Below are 23,049 nucleotides of genomic sequence, written 5' to 3'. Positions count from 1 at the left end.
CATGCAGCTGAAATGCTTTGCTCTTGAAGGCTTTGCCTACTGCAGCAAGCTAGGCCAGCCCTTCTGGGAGGCCTGAAAATTTATCTAAAATTGAATGCTGTATGAATTCGTGTCTACCATTTGTCTGCCGAGTACTCAGGTCACACGGCTGCTGCTCAGTATTCACACTGGTACACATAAGTGAAAGCAGGTAGATGGTGAAAATCTGGGGAATCAGAATGTTGTAATATCAAGGTGCTGTGATGACAAATAATGCTCATGTTGGCTAAATACAGTTCATGTTTTGATAAACTTTTTATAACTCAAGCTTTTATGCTTTAAGGGAAACAAAAAAAATGACTACTGAGAGCCACGCAAGTGTTCAGACCCACACAGCTGATCTGAAAAGCTCAGTTCTGTTGAGTTTGAAATAATGAGATTTGCTGCAGTGACATTTCTGTTACGAACTAATCTTTGCACCCTGGTTTAATGCTAAAATAGCTGGAAGGATTTTGCTTAAATTCTTCCAGAGTCACTGCGGGTCATCAAGCATGCGAGCTAGGAAACTCTTAAGAAAGCCAGGGGAAACGGGAATGTGTAGCAGCTTGTGCAGAGGTCAGGCTTGATCCTGGCCTGGAAAGAATTCACGGAATATTTCTTTTAAAGAAAGGCAACAGTCTGAAAACCGGAGAGAGTGTCTAAAGGCAAAGACTACGTCTTGGTGTTTGAGTTAAAAATTCTTACAGGTAGGGCACCCTGTTTGTGGCTAAATAAGCAGAATTGGTGCTGAAGCTGTAGCCCCTGTTGAAAGTCTTTTATAATATAACTTCTGGAGAAAAATGGATTGCTTTTCAGGTAAGCAGGCCGCTGGGAGAACCCCCAGTGCTGAGTTGCTTTTGGCAACGCTGTGCTCCTTAAGTCATTTCTGTAAGTTTAGGCTTTGCTTGTTCAGGATGGTTTCCAGCCTTGTCACACTGGTTTCACCCGTGTGTTTACACTGTGAGGGAAGGCAAGGTTGTGCCCCCTCGTCCTCCCCCATCTACTGGCTCTTTCTTGAATAAGAGAGGCTAAATTGAGCTTGTACGATGCCTTGCCTGTGATATGGGTTATGTGGGGTGTCACCGGGAATTATTTGATAGCATCAAGATGGAGGGGCCCCGAGGATGACTTTTATAAACCCATGGCTGGATTGGAAAAATTCTTCCTGGCCAAATTTAAACTTCCTTCAGGACGATGTGTTCACATTTACTGGGTCCCTTAACAGTCAGACTGTTCCAACAACTTGTGAATCCTGCTCAGGAGCATGGGTGCAGCAGGATGCTGACATCCCTTTAACATCTGGAGGAGTTTGCAGCTGTTGCTGCAAGGACTGGAACCTGCTGCAAGGGCAGGAACTGGTGAGCAGGTTTGCTGAAAGAGTCGATGTGAGAGAGGGCAGTAGGAGGGAGGTGAGGGATAAAGACCAGCAAAGCCTCCCCCTTTTCCCAGCAGCTCATCCCAGTGCTAATAAAAACGGTAGGCTTCGTGTGAGGAAGAATGGGCTTTGCTGTTGCTCAAATTTATCATCTGAGCTTCCCAGTTCGTGGCTGGTGGCGTGGTAGGTCAGCAGCAGAGATAGCAAACTGTCTGACTGCGTTCTCATCCAGCCCGGATAGAGTTGTGTTTTCTTCTGGGGTCGCTGGATTCTTGCGAGAGAATAATAAAGTGGCGCGGACAGGACAGGAGTCGGAACTCTGCGTTCTTGTTTTTGCTACCCATTGTGTGACCTTGAACAAATAATTATGAAATGCCAGGAATGCTTGAGGCGGTTATAGGTAGTCACTGCTCCGTGAGCAGCTGAGTTCAGGCTACAGCAGCGCACAGCCCCTCTGTCTTTTGACTCTGTCCCTCTTCTCTGCTGCCTTCTCCCCCATTTCTGCAGGGATTTAGTTCATGGTACTGGATTTTTAGACATATTCGCTTGTCTTTTTGTTGGATTAGCCTTATTGTTTCAGCTCCTCAAGCCCAAAGGGAAGCAGAGCATGGTGTCTGGATCACTTGCAGCTGCTGAATTTTTTTAAAAAAAAAAGTTATCCTTCCTCTCCTCCCGCCCGCTGTTCACCGCTTTTGTGGTGGTTACATCTGTGGTGAGCTGAATTGGAGGAACATGCTCCAGTTTAAAACTAACTCTTTTTTTGCTCATTTTACCTTGGCTGTGTTCTCTGACCCTCACCATGAAACGGCACAAACCCACAAGAAAACGCTGAGGGATGGGGGACAAACAGCTGGATGTTTGGGGTGGTCTTTTAGGTGCTTAAGGATCGTGGTATCTGTGTGTGGAGGGAAGTGAAGCAATAAAGGACTGGGTGTTTTCAGGCCTTTAAAGCTCAGAAGACTTGGTAGGCTGAAGAATTGTGGGATTATCTGGTGAAAAAGCAGAGTATTAACGAGGATGTTGGTCAAAATGCTTTATTCTGTAGCAGCCTGACTTGTTTATGGCCTGCGGTAAATCTGGAAGGATTCCCGGAAGGTCGTTGAATGGGAACAGCAGATACATTAAACAGCTGATAATAGTTCTTCAGAATGATGAAAACGGAGTGCTTTCCTTAAATAAAGAGAGACCCCCTGACTTTTGAGAGGATGGAAAAGTGCATGGAAAGTCCCGCTTTGTAGCAGCTCTGGAGGCTGCTTTTGAACTGTAGGAAGCCACATCTGTGGCTCTGCGAAGGGGAGAGGTGAAACCTGATGGCAGGTCTGCTCTTGGGATTTTTTGACAGCTTTCCTGAGCAGCCCCTCTATGTATCTTTGGGGATATCACAAGCTACAAGCATGCAGCTATGTTTACCTCTAACAATGTAAAAGATCCTGGTCTGTATCTTTTATTTTCTAAGGGATCATGAGTTTCTTACTGGTTTGTGTTCACTTACTTTCAAGGTAGGAGGAAGAACTAATTTCTTTCGTGTAGGTTAAAGAAACTGGAGACCAGTGGTGAGTGGTGCTCCTCAGGGGTCGGTATTGGGACCGGTGCCGTTTAACATCTTTGGTGGTGACGTGGACAGCGGGATCGAGTGCACCCACAGCAGGTTTGCTGATGACACGATGCTCAGGGGCTGGAGCAGCTCTGCTGTGGGGACAGGCTGAGAGAGCTGGGGGTGGTGGGCCTGGGGAAGAGAAGGCCCCGGGGAGAGCTGCCAGCGGCCTGCCAGGGCCTGCAGGGGGGGCAGGGAAGCTGGGGAGGGACTCTTTGTCAGGGCTGGGGGGACAGGACGAGGGGCACCGGCTGGAGCCTGGCAGGGGGGAGGCTTCGGGGAGGCGTTGGGAAGAAATTCTTCCCTCTGAGGGCGCTGAGGCCCTGGCCCAGGCTGCCCAGAGGAGCTGGGGGTGCCCCAGCCCTGGCAGTGCCCAAGGCCAGGCTGGGTGGGGCTGGGGACAGCCTGAGGTCGGGGGACATGTCCCTGTTCATGGTAAGGGGGTGGAATTAGGTGGGCTTTAGGGTCCCTTCCAACCCCAAACCTTTCTGTGGCTCTGTGAATGTAGAGACGCTACGTAGCAGCTGCTTCTGCTCAATTACAACTCCGACTAGCAGTTAAATCAAATGATAATAAGGCCTACCGTGCAATTTCACTGCTTCATTAACTTTCTTGTGAAGTTCAATGGCAAGGACAACTGTGGCAATCAAAATAACTTGCATGTTACAAACCCTAAAATCAGCTGTTAGACCTGCTCTGCCACCGCACCGAGCAGGGATCCAGACTCGCCGTCACCGAGGCTGCGCGTGCCAAATCCAGAGCTGCTGAAGAAGTTAAATTTCCTTTCTAATGCTGTCACTTCTGCCTGTCAGAGCTTAGCTAAATCAGGGCTCTGCTGAAAAATAATATTTTTGCAGAAAGATCTTATTAAGATGCCTCTCGTGGTGTCTGAGATCTTCGGTGCTGTGTTGCTGATAGACTGTGAACTGTTTGAGGAGCTCGTGGCGAGAATTATCTGTCCTTATCTGCATATTTTGCTTATCTTATTTTAAGAAAGCAAATCCTGAGCAATCAGCTTGTGGGCACAGCTGGCCTCTTCCAAGTTTTGTGACTCGGGAGGTTGCCAAAGCATGCATTTATTTTTAGTGCTGGTGTTTTGATTTTAAATTGGGCTTTTTGGAAGGGCTGTTCTGGAATGGTTGCAGAAAATCTCATCTGTAAGCGATCCCTTGTTGCGACCAAGATTTTTTTGGTACTTTTGTAAACAGAACAAATAGCTAAAACGTATATCTAATGAGAAACGACTACTTTTTCCTGTTTCACTTGACAATAAAAAAGGAACTATTTACACCTGTTGTATTCAGGGTGAGGTGTAACAGGTCACATCTCTGTAAAAACTGGCTTCTGCGCTTCACAGTGCCTGGCTGTGAACTGCTTTTTCCTTGGTTTGTGAAACACCAGGCTGTAGCCCCACGTGTAGCTGAAGCCGGCGGTGTCGTCGAAGCGGTCCCGTCGGCGTTTGGCTGCTCCTTGCTGCCCCGTCCCCTCTGTCATCAGCGCAGCTGCTGGCGTAGCCGCCCCGTGAACCTTATTGAGGAGCTGCTCTGGTGAAAGGAACCCAGCAAAGGGGAGAGGTGGGTGGCTTTCACGTTCCCTTAGTGCACCAGTGCTGGTAGGAGCCCAGAGGACAGCACGAGCAAGCCCCGGGGCTGGCAGCAGGTGAGTTGTGAGCTGCCCAGTGCCAGCGATAGCTGAGCTGTGGCACAGCGAGGTTTTGTTGCGCATCTTCTAACGTCTCAAGCAAAAAATGAAACGAGACACACGGGAGGTAAAACTTAGCAGAGATTTGAAAACACCTCGGAAATAAAGGTCACTGTCGCAGGGCAGCTGCAAGGCTGTGAAGGGTTTTAGCGCCGGTTTGACTCGTCTCATGGATTTGCCTCTGTAGCTGATGGTCTCCTGGCTAAAGCTAATTATCTTCGGTCAGGAGAGGTTAATTAGCTCCGAGTGCTGCCTCCATAGAGCTCTGAGGGAATCTGAATAATCCGATGTGGCATCAGTGATGTAGTGGCAGCTGGGAAGTCTATTTTCAGGATCCAAGTCCCTCTCTCGTCATGATCTGAGGAAAATAAACAGGGAAATTGTCTGTACAATTGGAAACTTGTTCCCTGCCAGGTAGGCTAATGGGCAAGCGATGGGACAGAAGGGAGGAGGAGAGCGGTGGCCGAGTGGGAGGTTGAAATAGACACTCGTTACCTGCCCTGGGTTGAGACCTGAGCCCTTGTGGTCTCACAGCCCCAGATTTATGCTCTCCCAACTGGTTTGGAAGGAGTGAGGCTTCAGATTTTAGGATACGTTCCAGACTTTGAAGGGCGCAACTGAGTCGCACAACACGGAGATAAGAACTTGGCTGAGGTCTTCAAGACGCAAGTGTAGGTTATGACGCTCGAGAGCTTTTTTGAAACCCCATCCTATATAATAAAGGAGGAGAAACTCGTTTGACTTCGCTTGAGGGTAACTTCGTTGTAACACACTGCTTGAACCAGTCACACAATGAGCTTGCAATCCTAAAAGGACCCAGAGAAAGTTGCACTCTTTGGGTGCTTTGGTATCAGAGTTGCTCTTATGAAATGGGCAGGAGAACTGCACAGCTTTGAGGTTAGAGCTGAAATAATGTACAGGGTCCATATAATTTTTAAGTGAACCTTATTCTTCCAGTTGACATTCTTGATGCCAGTTTCTAACGCAAAAGACTGTGTAGTCTTGCAATTAAGCTGCTTGCAGGATTATTATTTTTTAAATTTTATACTACATGTATATACTAGGAAGCAGTGGTGCTGTGATGTTTCTTGGCATCCTGTCTCAGGCCCTGTTTTTACAGTCTAAGTCGTAAATAGACTTTGCAGAAATGAGGCTGGAGCTTATTCACCAGTGGCTGTGGGTCTGTCATGTGAACAGAGATGTAATAGTCCTCCTACGTTAGTTTTCCTTCCTGTGATAACAGCCCCCTCGGCTGTCACGTTGTGATTCCAAACCTGATGCTGGCCTCTCAGCCCTTGTTAAAAACCCAGGACAAACTGTGGACAGACAAGTTGCCGTCTCTTGGTTTTGCAAGCATTTCAAGTCCTCTTTTGGCAGGTGCAGGAGGGTTTCTCTGAAGGTGGGTCCAGACGTGCAGATTAACATGGTTTGGGGGGAAAGAAGCACGCTGTGAAAGGAAGCACGCGGTAAAAGGACATACTAAACCAGTCGTTTGAGGCTTGTAGGTGGTTTGTGGCCATCCCAAAAGGACAGGGAGCCATTTGTCCACGTCCCCGAGGTAGGTGGGGGAGAGAGACATTGGTAGGCTTGAGAGGTGGTTTGGGAGAAGGGTTTTGTAATATCATGCTGAAGGGTTTGGAGCTTCACGTAGCCAAAGTGGCAGCTTGCTGAGGGCCTGTGCTATGCACGCACAGGTTTCCAAAGCTGAAACAAGATGCAAAGCTAAGCAATGATTTCAGAAATACTAGAGTACCCTACAGAATTGCTTTAAGTAGTTAAAATGAACGATAACCTGGTAAGGATCTATATTTGAAGGTGAAGGGCTCGGTGTGCTGTCAAGCTCAGGATTTTGGTCACAGCTGTGAGAGCTGTTCTGGTACCAAGAGAGAAGGAAATGTGATGTGTGTTCCCACCCCCCGAGATACGGTATTGTAGCAAACTAATGTGGTATTGTAGTTGGATGAGGTCACTAAAAGTGAAGATTTTGGTGACGTTTTTAGTTCATTCAAGTCAAGAACTTGTGGACCAGAATTTTCGAAATGACATACTGTATTGAAGCCAAGAGAAGGGTTCACTTCTCCAAGCTGACAGACATCTCGGGTGTGACTGTGCCTTGGTTTTTCCCTGAACTTCTGGATACGTCTTTCTGATGTGCTTTGTTTTTTATTTAAGGATGCTGTAACAGTTTCCAGGATTGCTGTGACTTCAGGAAGCTTTGTTCAGCCAATTTTATGTGGCTCTGGACTTGGTGGTGGATTACGTTGGGGCTTTATCTGCTAGTTTGTGTTGGAAATACTTAAAAAGTGTTTCAAATGTGCAGAACGCCTGGGTGATAATGCTGCTGTTCAGTGCTACTAGTGTCACGTATGGATGGGAAGTAATTACTAGTTGAGGTGATTTGGATGTGTTGTGTAAAAGTTATGTACAGGACACGAAGAATAGCTTGTTTTGTATATCAGCATTGCTTAATCTGAGCTCATGGGGGATAGTTGTTGCTTGCCCAGACAGTTTATTATGGCTTTGCTGAATGCTTAATGTTCGCACTAGCTCTTTGCCAAAACAAAAAAAAAAAAAGTGGAGCATCTGGTGTTTTTGTGACGACAATGCTTTGGAAATCATTAAAATACTTAAAAATAAATAATCTTACACTAAGAATGTTTTTTCTCGCTTTCAGCGTCGACTTCGTCATCTTAGGAATATTGCAGCGCGTAACATTATCAATAAGAATGGTTATCGCCTCCTGGATACGTACTTCACTCTTCACCTGTGTGATAACACCAAGATATACAAAGGTAAACCAGGCTTCTTGCCAACTTTTTTGCCAGTTACTGTTTGAATTCTTATGCTACTAATTTTCTGTCCTTTTTTTTTTTTTGCCTTGATAACCTGCTGCCATTATTTGCTTAATCTACGCTAACGGTGGGAAAGAGCTCTTTAGTTTCCTGAGCCTCATAAAATCTTACAGGGTAGGTAGGCAAGGAAGCAAAACAGATGGCAGCTTTGGTAGAGCTTCTTAGATAAACCTATTTTTGTTGCCCTCCTTTCCCCCAGCCAAAAATTGGAGTTTAAGGAACTTAGGAACTTCCAAGCGCACAGAAAAGCAAAAGCTTTTGGAGCAAGAGTTGCTTTGTGTGGGAGAGCGCGTTCTGCTCTGTGGGTACCAGATATTTTACAGAGCATACACCAGTACTTGCTACTATCGAAGTTTTACGAAAATAGCATTATCAGCCAGTGACAAGAAGCATCCAGTCATCTGTGCTGCTTTTGATAACGGAGTGTTAGATTTCATTTTTCTCTAATGCTTTGCTTTCCGTTCCAGCCTATCGCTCTTCGTTATGGAGAGATGTTATTAAAAACATATTTTTATGCTTTTTTTTTTGATACGATCTATTCTTGGAGCTTTGCAAATGACTTTTGTTGCTTCTAAGTTTTATTTCCAGCAGTTGAACCTTGCTTTTTTGAGGATGCTGTTGTCAGAATATGTAACTTGTGAGCCTCCTGCTTGGACTGTCTTGTGGTGGTTGGTCAAACCTGTAATTGATTACTGCATCTGAAGGGTGGTTGTCAGCCTGTAGTTGTCCACCTAAAGACTTTAACCTCTTTTTGGCTGGGAGAGCCAAGGTCCATGTGTCAGCAGTTGCTTATTTCCACTTAAATATAGGGTTCTTTGTACCTCTGTGAGGTGATTTGGCTGTTCACTTTCTAACCATCCGGAACAGGTCACCCTTGCTCTTCAGGAAAGGAGTGCAATTAAGCTTATCCCTCCTGCACTCTTCCAGGAAGATGTCACGTAACAAACTAGTCACAAATGGCAACCAAATGTTGTAAAGTGCTGGAGCAGGTTTTTTTTTCCCCAGAAACCAAAGGCACAGGAATTCCTCAGGATCATCTTGGGTATAAAGATGAAACTTTTAAATTTAAATAACGACTTTTAATAAGTAAGTGTCAGTGAGTAGTTTAAAATTCAAATAAGGTTTTGACTAAAAGTATTTCTTATGAATGTTACTGATGGCCTAGATCCACTGGCATTTCTCTTTGGTGTTACTTGTTCTAGCTTTTTAAATTTCTAATAAGATTTGTATCAGTGTTTAAACTAATTTAAGGGTATTTTTTACTTTTTTTTCTTTAGAATTTTATAAGAGTGAAGTGATCAAGAATTCTCTGGTAAGTTACTTTCATATAAGAAAACCTCTCCTTTTGAAATTGTGTGTTTGCTGCAGTGTATAGGTTTCTCTGCTGAGTACTGTAACCATTAAATGCGTATTTTTACTCTATTTCTGTTAGGAGCATCACATTCTCCTCCTCCTTTTCAGGTTCTTTTCACAAGGGTAGGAATAGAGTGAGTGACTGTATAGCAGAAATGCATGTTTTATACAGCTGTGGAACAATGACTTGTTGGTACCTCTGCATTTGGGACTAAACACTCAAAAGGCAGCGCGTTTTCATGTGAAAACTGATTAATGTTGAGGTTAAGCTTTACAATATATCAACACTTTAAATGCTGAGAATGCCAAATAAGCAAAGTAACGTTAGCTGAATTTTTACTAGTGTCAGTAAATGTGTTTCTCTCACTGAAGTATTCTTTCAGTGTCTGAAAACTGAATGTGTCATGCCTAAGGTCTTTTTACAGTTCATCTTTTTTCTTCCTCTTCTCTCTGGTGTTAGCAACAGAAGCAGCTGCTTTTATTTAAATGTCTGCAATTTGCTTATTCAAGGGTGATTGTATACCATTTGCTGGGTGTACAGATTCATTAGAAGTGTTGTGTAGTTTAGCAGCCGTGGTGTAGAAGCAGAAACACTAGGCACATCCTCCCAAATAAAGGGAGAGTCAGGCAGTGCTGTAGGATATACCACTAGATTCTTTGAAAATCTTTTTTGTCATGTAGGTGAACGGTAAGGAACATCTACCTGCACGTAGAAACAAATGTATATTCTCTACAGAGCTAATAGCTTTAAGAAACCGGAATATGGAAACATCTTAGTTTCTAAATTCTCCAGTTCAGAGCAGTGGAAGGACCAGAACTGAACAGTTTACTACAACTGAGAAGGGGTAGGTCTCTGTGGGAGTAGGATGTTGCAAGTGTTGGGCAAGGCAGTTTGAAAACCTGCTAAGTCTTTTTAATGTCTGCATCAACGAGGTAGAACTGCACCGTTATAGCACACTGGGCTATAAATGCTTCGAAAGCCTCCTGAATGGAGGAAAAGCTGTCTGCATCTGCAAGGCTCCTTGCTCAAGCTTGTATTTCTTGAGACCTTCGGATTTTTAGTTCTGCCTATTCCGTATCAGGAAAATGAATAGCAAGAAGGAAATCTAATTGAAGGAAACAGGATGACAAAAATCTATGTAAAAGGTGTAGCACTGAGCAAATTCCATACATCTCCTGTGGGCCTGGTATTAAAGACCTGGTGTTCTTGTTTGAGTGGCTACCAAACATCTCTTTTCCTTAGGGAAGCTTCCTTAAGTTTATTCCTTCTGTGAAACTTACTGGCTAGCTTTGCTCCTGCTTTTGTTTTGGAGGAGATGACATTTTTGAGACCAGGAAATCAAGCAAGAGAGGGATATGTGTGTGTATATGTATATATATAAAAATATATATATTTTCTATTTCTGTATTTGGACACCTTGTGGTTTAAGGCCTGTGGAAGTGCAAAAATTACTAACTGGCTCTTGCTACTATCAGTGTTGGATTGACTCGGTTTTGGTTGTAGCTTGAGCCAATTACAACAGATTCTGTAAATCCTTATTTAAATGTTATCAGACATGAGGCAGCTCTTGGAGTGCTTCGTGTTTGCAAATCTGAGTTCTAGTGGAATAGGAGGAAGTTCGTCGTTCAGCTTAACATATGCTACTTTGTGCTGAGATGCAAGCTTGATCTCTCACAATGAAGAGGAGCTCTTTGTGGCATCACTTGGGGATTGCCATCAGCATCAGTCAAAGAGGAGGAGAACGGGAACAAACCTGTAGATAAATTATGCCAACTTAATTATTGGGAGAATAGATCAGAGTTTTAATTCAACTTTTGCAATGAAAGCTATATCCTCGTTTTCAGAAGCTAAATTATAATGTGGAAAATAATGTTACTTCCACTTTAAAAGTTCTTGATTTGGCTATACTCAATTAATGAAGTAATTCTTCAGTGTCTTGTAATAGAAGGCAGCAGAGCACATGGAGTTTCTGCAGTACTTTACAGCATATAGTATTTAAGATAGGAGTTGTCTCTTGAAAACAAAATAAGGAAGCAGCTGTTGGTTTCGACTCTTTGTAAACCCTGAAATGGCTGATGTTTAGGTGTCTTTTTTTCTTAAAATCCGTGTTTGACATGGGCCTTGCAACATTCTGATATTGTGCCTAGATGTTAAGACTGCTTTCAGCTGAAGTTGTTCTTATCCCCCTTTGAATACCTCCAGAATCCAACGTGGAGGAGTCTGGACTTTGGAATAATGCCCGATCGTCTTGATACATCCGTCTCGTGTTTCGTTGTGAGGATCTGGGGCGGCAAGAAGGAGCACTTTCAGCTTTTGATCGAATGGAAGGTCAACCTAGATGGCTTAAAGTACTTGGGACAGCAGGTAATGTGGAACAGGTCTTCTCTACTTCTGACTTACAGAAATGAAACAGCTAGATAAATATAGAATACTAAGAAAGGAAATGTACACATTTGAAGGGTGAACTTTAAAGTCTTATCGTCTAGATTTGTGTTAGTTTACTTCAGAGCTTTAAATTCTGACTGGCTGAATGTTTATTTAGTTTGCAACCATTGCTGACTGAGCCTCCCAAATGATACTGCTAGCACTTGGTGCTTTAAATTGCAATGCAGAAATTGATTCAAGAAAGCAGCAGTGTGATTGTACATACAGCTAAATGAACGCAGGTCTTAATATTTGTGTGTTTTACAGTTTCAGTTCGTTCTCATAGGAATGACATGGTCAAAACCCTTCATTTTGAAGAGTTTACCTTACAAGATTTAGAGAATTGATAAAAAGTTTGGTTTGTCTCTTACTAGTAGCCTTTAGAAAGAGGTGAACAGCATTTTCTGTATTGTGAAGTTTACAGTAAAAGTGGCTTAAAAGAAACCTCTATCACACAAATAATAAAACCACAAAAATATGGTGCCTTTTTAAATCATGGATGTTATAATTCCAACGGGCACTTCTGGACTGACTAATTGATGAGATCTAGCAGAAGAGCAAGAGTGAGGAAAAACTCGTGGGTTGAGATGAAGAGAGCTTGAGTGGAAGCAAGAAGAGAAGAGGGAGAGTGGAAAACAACACAGAAGGGATGCAAAAGTAGTCACTCACCACCTCCCACCAACAGACTGATGCCCAGCCAGTCCTTGAGCAACAGCTGCTGTGGACAGACTAAGCCCTAGTTTTTATTTCGGGGGGGAGGGTGATGTTGTGTGGCACACAACTTCCCTTTGGTCACTTCAGGTCAGCTGCGCCCTCCCAACCTGCTGCTGCCTCCCCCAGTGAGTAACTGCAGGGGTGGAGTGGGAAACAGAGGTGGCCTTGATGCTGCGTGAGCACTGCTCAGTAATAGCTGAAATACTGCTGTTACCAGCGCCGTTTTAGTCACGGATCTAAAAGACAGCACCATATGGACTGTGAAGAAGAAAATTCCCTCCCAGCCAGACCCTGTATCCCTCAGTGTAGTGTCTTCTAATATTCCCTTTGTTTTACTCGAGGGGGAAAAAATGGCTCCCTAAAGAATATTCTCTAGTGCATGCTTTTATTTGAAATAACGTTCTTTACATGAACAGCAAAACATTAAACACAAAACTTGTGTTCAGTATTACAGCTATTATGACCCCAACAGCCTATTTCGGAGTATTGTTTTAGGTTAATATCATATAAATGCCAGTTACTCTTGAGGCTTCTTTGATTAATTTGCTGGTCTCTTAATTATTTTTTTTTTGATAGCTTGAAATGCAACAACAGGAAAGATGCTCTGGCCACTGTTTCTGATCTCAAGGTAGAATGGCCGAACATAATCAGTGACTGTTACTAAAGCTGTAAAGCAAATGCTTTTTCCGTGGTTAAATTCACTTTTCTCTTTTTCATCTGCTTCTGGAATTACAGGTGCTGAGAAAATGTATTTGACCATCAGTCAAATAGAGCAGTTTATGCTCATCTGGAGTGTAAAGCCATAGTAAGCTGACCTTAAAATGATTTTTCTTCTCTTATAGATACATGCAAGAAACCCAAACGAGATTATTTTTGGTCTCAATGATGGTTATTATGGAGCTTCATTTGAACAGAAGGTGAGGATCTCTTATTTGTTCTGGCTTGTTAGTGCTGGTGACAAGCTGAAATTCAGCTTCTAAACTTAAATTTTCACACTCGAGTTCTCAGAACATTAAAATGCTTTGTTTTGAGGAGTGTTTTTTTGACATGACAGAGCTGTTATCTCACTTCTGTTGCCTGGACAGTTGGAGCTGCTCGTGGAAGACTTAGAGCTTAGCATTTTGAGTCCAAAGAAACCCCGATTACTGCAAATAAGCTTTGAGACTTCATTGCTTGAGGCAGACACTTCATTCACACTTAAAACATCTTGAAAATGGTGGGCTATTGAGACTGATTTTCATGGTGAATGTAAAACCACATTAAGTTGTGGTTATTGATCTTAAAACCAGAATTTGTAGCTCTTAAATTGAAGCTATTTGCCCTGTTGCAACCGTTTCACTGTAATATTTGTTTGTCCAGCTAGTGAATGCAGCCAAATTATTTTATAGCAGTGCTGATTACTACATAGATGATGAAAAAGGTTAAACTTACCTAATATAAATGGTCCAGCTGACAGCTTTTTTTATCCCAAGTTGCAGGTGGCAGTTCTGTCCTATGGGTAGGTTGTGTAAGGAGTCTGTGGCTGGAGAGAAAATGATTTTTGACACAGTTTCTTCGTGTGCTGGAACCAGCAAGGTCCAGTCTCGTGGGGGTAATCAACCCCACAGGTAGCCGTTCTTAAATGGGGAGAGTGCAGCAAGTGGCAAGGTGGCTGCTTGTGCAAAACTGACTATGTGCAAGCCTCCAAATTGTGTTTGGTATTTTGGAGGTTATCCTTCAAATATAAATGCTCTGGTATGTAGTTCGGGCTCTACTTTCTGGTGCTGTTAACTCAGTTTTCCTGAAGCAGGATGCAATGCCAGGTTTTCATGATTTTAGTATTAGTAATCCAGGTTTGTATTCAGTGTTGGTAATGCTGTCCTTAACCTTGCTCCCAGGTGCGTTTTGGTTCTTGTATGTGCTCTTAGCAAGGTTGCAAGTACAGTCCTAGCACATGAAGAACACATCTCTTCTTTTTTCTGTCCTTCCCTATAATTTATTCTAGCTGCAAGAGCTAGTAACTTATTTTGTCACCCTGTTCTCGAGCTTCTGGTTGCTTTTAGTAAGTTCCTCGACCTAAATATCTTCTGGTATAGTATGTACCTCCTGTATGTAAGTGACTTGTCTGCAGTTCAAGCCAAACTTCTTGGCACAAGCTAACTCTTCCTGTACCTTCAGAAGCTCTGTGTTCCTAAGGGGTACTTCTGTCTTAATCTCTTTTGCTTTATAATTTCCTAATTATTGATGCTGGTTATCCCAAATATTATACAGCCTCACTTTGGTGGGTATACTGACTTGTGTATAAAGCACTACCTGAAACCTTCCGTATGGAGGGATTTTCTGTCTCAGGTGTGTGGCTCTGTCACTGTGGAAGCTGCACGTGATAACTTTTCTGCTTGGCTGTGTCAGTGTTATCTGATTTCTTGGGATTTTTTTTTTTTGATGGGGGGTTAGGTCTTCATAATAGTTCAAGACATAAGCCTCATATTGAAATTCTTGATGTAATAGGCAGATGGGATAGCAGTTTGGGTTTCCTTGCACTGGCACATAATAAGCCTTGTGAAAATAGATGTGTACAAATGCCATTTTGCAAGTCTAATGAAAACCCTGCACACAAAGACGCTTCAGTCAGTGTTGGATGTGTCCTCTGTTCTTACACATCTCATTATGAATAAAGTTATAGCATTGTACCCTTAGCTTATTTTTTTCCCCACATTGTTCCAAATAAGCCTAATTAATTTAATAATCCTTTGAGCTACCATTTAAATAGCCAAACTAGACTTATGGATTCTTACAATTAAGTGCATTTTATTAATAGAGAAACTAAGTTTTTATGGTTATAAATGTCCTTTTTATTCATTAATACCACTTAAGGGCCAAAACAAGGAAATTGTTAGAAGCTGACTGAAACATTCTGGAGACTTTATGAACTCAGTGTTTCAAAAAGCACTATGGAGGTACTGCTGAGCACCACTGGATCCTAAAATACAAGTTCCTATTTGCTGTGTTAGCCACTTATTTATAGTGAGAGGTGGGAGCCTGGAAAAAATAATATCAGAGCAGTCTGAAGTAGGACAGGAACAACAAGCATTGTCACAGCTATTTTAATGCTGGAGATGTATTGATCAGGTGGATGCATCCCTGGTAATCAAACAGCAAGAGCAGCATGCTCATGTAGGAATGCTGTAGTTGCTAAGTTGTTAACTTTGAAGTGAAAAAGGAAGGTTACGTCTTCACTAGGTGATGCACCTTAGTGGTTTAGAACCTTCAAGCCCACTTTTTTTTATAATGTAACCTCCAAAATACGTGTGTGTGTGCTCAGAATTCTTGCCTGTAGGAAGCTCCTGTCCTATTAAAGAGCAAAGTAGAATTGGTAGAGAAATTGTAGGTAAACCAGGCACTTACAGTGTAGCGTTTGTTGTGTTAGCGGGATAAAAGAACCATATTTTCATTGTTACAATAATATCACTGACTCTTTACTTGTTTTCCCCACTGAATGTCAGAAGGCCTTTAAATTCTGTATCCTTGGTAATAGAGATTTGGAATTTTACCATTCTCCCATCTCTTCTGTCCAGCAGCAACATAGCTATTCCTGGTACCCAAAGAGAAAACAAACACTTTCCGTGGGTAATGTTCTTAATCAAGCTGTTGTTTTCTTGTAACGCTGGATACTTGGACCACAGTGAGAAAAAGGTTGGGAAATAAGGTTACAAAAGCCTTTCCGTGTGCCTTCTGAGCCCTGAAGGGTTTTACTTCTTCCCTGTAGGTATCTCTCAGAGCTCATATAACTCCTGGCATTTACAATGAGGTTGTGTAAATGAATGTGTGCTGAAGGTCAGAGCAGCTATTGCGAGCAAATAAGCTTTGACCTTAATCACATTTGACTTCTCACTTAATTGTACCTCCAACTTCTGTGTTTGTTCAAGATTTTTTTATTTCATAGTAAATCGTGCAGTGATTTTGGTAGAAGACTTCAGTAGATTGTTTCTTTTGCAACAGCCATGTCCTCCTTTCCTGCTTTCCCGTTTCCTTTGGTTCTGATATGGGACCGTTAAAACACTTGTTCATTATTGGTTTCATTCTCCCTCATAATCATGCAGAGAAACTGTCAGGATTTGCTTGAGCTGGACCAACATCTGAATAAGAAATAGTTGTGAGTTTCAGATCTTTGAAGCTGTCAGCCTGGATTTAAAGTATTCCAGACCCTTAAGCATTCTTTTGAATCTTCTGGTTTTATCTGAGACAATGTTTGTGTGTAGCACTGGTTTTCGGCCAGCTTTAACAAAGTAAGGTCTAGGTGCTATACTGGCTTTCCTAGAACCAGCTTTTTCTTCCTCTTTTCCTCAGTGTCTTCCTGGCTTTCAAAAATTTTCAACCATTTTGTGTTTACTGTTGCTAGCCTATAAGACTTCCCCTCTCTCCTGCGGTGATATCGTCTCAGAAAGTGCATTTAGGGAAGCAGGTAAAGCTTTTACTTTGACCAACTTTCTGTTGGTTCCTTAAAGAAATAAAGCAAGAGCTAGTCTGTACAGCTCCCCATAACTCGAACCATTTGGCTGTGCTCAGGGATAGACAGAACAGTAAGTTATAGTCCAGGGACACTGAGCTGTAGCTACATTTTCCAGCAGTCAAGCAGTAAGACCTTTGAAAAGCTGATCTCTCTCTCTGCGTGATCTGTCTCTACAGCACGTGGCCTACATCAGTACAGGTAGAGGCTGCACAGGCTATATTTAACAGCTAGATCCTGGCCAGTTTACAGAAGCAAGGCTTTTATGTGTGTTTACAAATAGGCATGCCTGTATCTGTAATAAATATTGCAGCAGAAAAGTAGACAAACTCCACTTCTAAAGGGTAAGCCTCTGTGATAACTAAGTTTGAAACCTTGCCTTTGCATCTTCTGTGAATTTCCTCAAGGTAGAATAGTTTGTATAGACCACTCTGTATCTGCTTTGTTGGGCGTTTTTCAGTACAGTCTTACAGCAGAAGGAGAGGCTAAAACATGCAGCTGCTTGGAGTTCTTTTCTTCTCCCAGCAACTTCTAGGCCACTCCATGTTTTCTCCAAAAAATGCCATGCCTCACTTTCTGAAGGCAGTGTTTGATGAAATGAGATAGACTTCATGATATAAAATGTTCTCAGTTTTCCACCATCCTAGCTGAATCAGGGTTTAAGGTGTCTTTCTTTTGGGGATTTTTTAGGGGATATATGTATGGATTTCAGCATTTAAGATCAATCCAGCATCTTGGGAATGGGATTGAGGAGCTGAGGCAGTGCTGATACGGTGCCTCTATTGCAATATGATTCATACGTAGCGTATAGATCTCCTGATTTATTTAAGTAGAGCCTTATTTTTGGTGGGAAGTCATGTCAGCTGCGTGGCCTGTGGCTAATGCGGTTGTCAGTAGATGTTGACATGTGACTCTGCATTTCAACATCTTGAAATGGAAACAGCCTGTTGAGGCAGGTAAAATATACGTAGGTAGGGGTTGTTGCAGTCATATCAGAGCACATCCGTATCACCATGCTTGCTGATCATGTGTACCACCTGGGGCTGCTTCATATGCTTGAATAATGCCTTCTTTCTGCAATCCGTTAAGTCTCTGGCAATGCTGCTGGCTCGTTTGACCTAGTTAGAATTCACTTTGTCATGTGAAGAACCAGTTCTGAGAGTTTGTGGCATTTCATGGAATTTGTGTGGCTATGCCTGACGTGGCAAAGTACGATATTGGACCCTTGTGACGTAAAGAACGGCTCTTGGCCTGTATTGGTGTCACGCTTCTAGTGCAGAACGTAGGCTCTGGTCTCCTAGGGATGACACAGGGTGTTTGTAACTTCCAGAAACCGGTTCACGTCTTTCAAAGCTTCAGATTGCTTTGATCTTTTAAACACGTGGAAGCATGAGTGAAGAAGAGGACTTTATCTAATGGTCTTGTGCATCTCTGGCGCGGTGCTGAATGTGGAATGGGCTTTCAACTCTGAAGAATGGCAGTGCTGTAAATCACATCCTGCATATAAAATGACTTCATGCAGTAATGGATTACAAAGTTAAAGTTCTGTGTCTAGAACACAGACAAATATGCTACCGACCTATGATTTTATAGGTAAGTGTTCTTGTAGGCCAGACTTGGGCTGCTGCTGTTGCCTTCTTCAATTGCTTCTACCAACAGTATGTAAACTTGTATGAAGACAGATATAAAATGCATTAAATGCAAGGTCATTTGTTATCAAAGTGCATGCTTTTGGTCCAGATGGAAACATTTTTGATTTCTAAATTCCCATTTTTTTTTCTTTGCCTTAAGGATCACTCAGGTGCCCTGAAGAATAGTCTTCTCCAAGTGGATCAGAACTGTGTTCGTAACTCTTACGATGTCTTCTCTTTGCTTAGGTAAGATTTTTGAGAATATTCTGCATGACATTTTAACTTACTTGGGCGTGTGGAAGGAGCCTTTCCAAATACTTAAATAAAATTCTGGACTGGAATGTGCCAAGGAGCTATTTAGATAGCGTGGGTTTACAACTAGTGGTGAGAAGATGAGCCTTGATGTGTGTTTCTTGGTATCCTATAGGCTACTGCCAGTGGACACTTGAGCACACTGACCTAGAGCTGGCCCAGGAACTGCCTCACAGATCTTGATATCAGAAAGCTTCTTTGTTAGGGAACCTCTCTGGAAAGCCCTTACTCTGTGTTCCTCAACAAAACAAAAACTGATTTAAATAAAATAATGAAAAGAAGCACCTTGTTCAAAGCAGCTTGAATGACGCTATAGTTTATACGATAGCTATACAATAAAGACTATTTTTTTCTGTTGAACCCCTGAACTGAATTTACATTTTCCATAATCTCTCGTAATCCAGAACAGAACTGCTTAGTGAGGAAGCAGTTATCCTGGGGTGTATAGTACAGGACAGGTATGGTAACTGCACTCTTGTTTGTCCTTAGCTGGCTCTCTGGTGAAAAACATGAAAGGTTGGTATGAATGTAAACGCAACATCCTTTTTCAGATCTGTTTTAATTATAGCTGTTCAAGAACGTTAGCTGTGGGGAAGTGTAACAGGGTTTAAAAACTGTAAGTAGGTTGGGTTTGAGCAGTAGGTTGTTTAAAAGGCATCTTACAGGACAGTTTGCAAACTCCAGTTCTGGAGTAATAACAGTAGGTATGTTACAAATGAAAACTTTTAGAAGCAAATGTGTGATACGTTTTCAGAAGTCGTATTTGGTTTTATCAGTTGTAGAAATTGTCATTTGGTAGTGCTAACGTTAGGTGTCACTGTTGCCTGCGTGAAGCAGTAGCCCTAATTCTATAGTGAAGAAAGTGGGAGGAAAAGTTGACTCTAGATCGCTTATTCAGAAGTCAGTGTCTTATAAGTTCTCTTAAAATCTAAATGTGCTTTTTCTTGATTCTGTAAAACACTTAGACATTTAGAAGGCAGTCTTTAGTTTGTCTTTACTTCTAGTGGAAAACAACCAGGGGGCATGTTAGGAAGTTCTGGTTACACTCAGACACAATCCATTGGGAGAGAACTTTTATAGTACCTAACGTTACATTTTTGTTAAGAGGAAAGAAGAAAATGTATGCTGGTCAGCCTGATTGTTTTGTTCACGAATATTTTCCCTGTTTCCTTTACATTTCTTTGTAGAGTGAAGCACAAATGAAAAAAACATTCACTCTTATACCAGCTGGTCATGAACTTGACCAACTGGAGCCCTGTCAAATGTGAACTTTTCTGAAAGTGTTTGTCATAAAGCTGACAGGACATGAAGATGTCAGCTCTGCTAAAGCTTCCCTTGCTGGGTGCTCCTCAGTGCTGTTCTGAAACCTGATTAGCGGAGCTGTGTGCTTTGATCAGGCCTGGGGAAGTGAGAGTCCAGTTGCACTCCTGCAGTTTCTAGGTGTGCTGTTGGGTGTAGCTCCTGTTTAGCTCTGCCTCTGAACTAAGAGGAACTCCTTTATTTTGTCTTGTCCTAAAAGGAACTTTTTTTTCCAGTCTTCAACACCAGGCGTGATATTTATATTTCAGTGGATTCTACGTGTCTTATCAAGGAGTATATACTGCATTGTCTAGTTCCAGGAAAAGTTGAAATTTCTAACTTACGGCCTTACGTAGGTGCTATTTCTCTGCCTGTTTCCTTCCTAGCTGGGAAAGTTCTTTGGGAATGGAAGAGAGATCCTCCCTCTATGTAGTCCTGAATTCCCTTCTCATCTGTCACGTTAACTGAGCTTTTTTTTTTTTACAGGTACACTTTCTCCACCCTTGCTTACCCTCGACACCTATTTCAGAAGCCTGGTGATAGCATTTACTACTTTCTAATGATCTCTAGTCTCTTCTTGTCAGATGTGCTTTTTCTCTTACCACGCAGTCCGGTTTGTTGCCTCCTCCAGGAGTCCAGACTTGAGTAACTAGCTTGTGAACTCTTTCCAAAGGTAGTTTTCTTATGAGCATGTTCCTCTTACAACCAGAAGAGAGGGACAGGCATAATTTGAGTTGTGAGTCATTGGACAGGACGTGCACTTTGGGAGGAAACGAATTGCTGTCTGCCTGCTTCTGTCCATTGGCTGTAAAGAGAACAGGGCTGTGTCTACACTGTAAAGGTTTGCATCTGGTCGCATAAATCCCACGTTTTGAAGACTTGCTCGTGATACGGTGTATTTGTAGTAAAAACTCACAAGTTGCACATGCGGTTTCGTAACGTTTTTGTGAGATTGTGAATGTGAAGAGCAGCTTGTCCTGGCTTTTCTTACTTCTCACAGAAGGAAGCAGGTCCCGGTGCTGGTGGTATCCACATCTGAGTTATTCTGAAGGAACCATGCTGCCAGGTAGCCACTGTGCTCAGCTGTATGACATGAAGACTGCGACCATGTTCTAGTCCAGCCCTTACCTCTTACAGACTGCAAAATGAGGACTTTGTCTCCATCAGCTGTCAAAACTGCTTTTTGGGGAAGAAATTATTTTTTAGTTCTCAGTTGAAGTGAATAGCTAAAACTTAGGAAGCTTGTGAACATGCCTTTATGAAAAGCATATGCTTGGCTCTGATTACGTTGATTAAAAAAAAAATCAATTAGGAATGCCAGAGTGTGAACAGTAGAAAAACTTGAGTGTTAGATTAAAATGGTGCCTGTGTGCTCAGATGCTTAATTATATGGGTTTACAAGTTAATTAAGCAAGAGGAAAAGTTTAAATACCCAGACAGCTCAGATTTACATGAGGAAGTTCTCAGCACCCCTGTAGCTCATGAGCTTTCATGTTTTGGGGCAGGGACAAGAACCTCAGGCAACCATAGAGCAGCTAACAAGTTGCTCATGCCATATGGAGATGACGAATGTTCTTCCAGTTGTTTGTCTTAAAAAGGCTAACGAACAAAAATTAACCACCCCAACTGGAAAGCTAAAATTTTGATATTTTTTCCCCCCTTGGCCATATTGTCCTATTTCCTAAAAAAAGAGGTCACTTAAAGGCTTTCTAAATATTGTGTAGGTGGTACTAATAAGGTTATACAGAAACACATTTCACCTTTCACATAACACTCAGGACGGGCCAAATACATCTGAGGTCATGTTCTGGACATGTCTCCATAATCAAGCTCTCGGCACATTTGCAGTACTAAAGGGAATAGATTTATATTTAGTATTCACTGAGTTTTCTCTCCTTTTTTTTCCTTTCATTTTTCAAAATAGACCTTCCAGTATTAAGTGGTATTGAGAGGATGGGATATGCTGGCAAATCACTAAAGAAAAGACAGTCTTGTATGTTAAAATTTTACTTCAGTTCCTAAATAGAATACAAAACATGACTTTTTCTACATCAGTTTTTTCATGGTATTGTGACACTTAAGGCAGTTGAGCTTCTGGTAGTATTTATGCCTTTAAATATGTGAGTGTATGAAATCCTCTCAAGTTCAGTACGACACAAAGAGTGATGGAAAGACTAGTGAAACTTGTCCCTTCGTGGTTTTCCTTCCTATATTCTTCTCTCCAGACAAAACCTCTTTCTCTCTGAGGGCGCTGAGGCCCTGGCCCAGGCTGCCCAGAGGAGCTGGGGGTGCCCCAGCCCTGGCAGTGCCCAAGGCCAGGCTGGGTGGGGCTGGGGGGCAAGGGGTTAGAATTAGATGATCTTTAAGATCCCTTCCAATCCAAACCATTTGGTGAGTCTCTGGCTTTAACCATTCCTTCAGCAGACGTGATGGCGTGTTTTTGCTATTTGGCAAGCTAGTTAGAGCAAATTGGAAACACTTTAGCTGTATTTTTTGCTCAAAATAAAATGAAAAAGGTTGTAGAAATAATAAAAAGAAAAATCTGAGGTTAGTACCACATCAGCGTTGGAGATGTGTGTAAAACAGCAGCTCCGGGCGACTGCTGGAACGTTAATAATATCATCTAACCTAGCTGATGTTGATTTAAATGAGCCTACTAGGGTGTAAAAGGGCTTCTGCTGCTACTGTGACGTGCATTTGACCTAGAGGAAGAAGAGAAACTCCAGAGAGCACGTAAGTTGTGCCTTCATTAAACAAAACAGCTTCTCACAGCTCTGCTGATAAGAGAGTAAGTCTGGTTGCAGTGTCCCAGAAAGGATTTATCCAAGAAGGGCGTACCACCTAGTGAACAATTGCCCTGTATTTCATGTCACAGCACTGATGGCCCAGGTTTGCTGACGTTAAGTGGCCCAAGCTGGCCAGTGACAAGACATTGCCCTGAGTAGGGGCAGAGCTTGACTTCTGAGCTATGAACTAATTATTACTTTTCTGGTTAGGGGCTCAAAGAAACCTGCATGAACCACATTTTTCTTGGAGTCAAATGCACAGCTATGCAGTATAGAGCACGGTCATGTTGATACATGACAAGTAGAAATAGGAGTTGTTACGAATTGTCTTCCACCTCAGTGTCTTAAATATTCTCATCGTACTTCTCAGGATCTGTCATAGTTCAGGGATTTGCTGGAAGTGACAGGCTTTGTTTCAGGATTTGCTGTTTGAAATGTAACTTAATTTAAAGAAGGTAACTTAAATTAAAGAAGAATGCATGACTTAGGGCTGAAGAGAATTG

General features: G+C 42.3%; 1 protein-coding gene across 2 annotated transcripts in view; it reads left to right on the top strand.

Annotated features, from left to right (window-relative positions):
• UVRAG (UV radiation resistance associated) overlaps positions 1–23,049 on the top strand; it is a 93,888-nt gene that overhangs the window by 8,854 nt on the left and 61,985 nt on the right. For both annotated transcript variants that reach the window (XM_066990017.1, XM_066990018.1), the window contains exons 2-6: positions 7,363–7,480; positions 8,818–8,852; positions 11,097–11,258; positions 12,875–12,949; positions 18,310–18,395. In XM_066990017.1, coding sequence (XP_066846118.1) covers positions 7,363–7,480; positions 8,818–8,852; positions 11,097–11,258; positions 12,875–12,949; positions 18,310–18,395 — 476 coding nt within the window. The remainder of the gene's footprint in view (positions 1–7,362; positions 7,481–8,817; positions 8,853–11,096; positions 11,259–12,874; positions 12,950–18,309; positions 18,396–23,049) is intronic.

This window comes from Anser cygnoides, chromosome 1 (genome assembly GCF_040182565.1).
Source record: "Anser cygnoides isolate HZ-2024a breed goose chromosome 1, Taihu_goose_T2T_genome, whole genome shotgun sequence".
Taxonomy (NCBI): Eukaryota; Metazoa; Chordata; class Aves; order Anseriformes; family Anatidae; genus Anser; species Anser cygnoides.
This window is presented reverse-complemented; position numbering and strand designations above follow the sequence as displayed.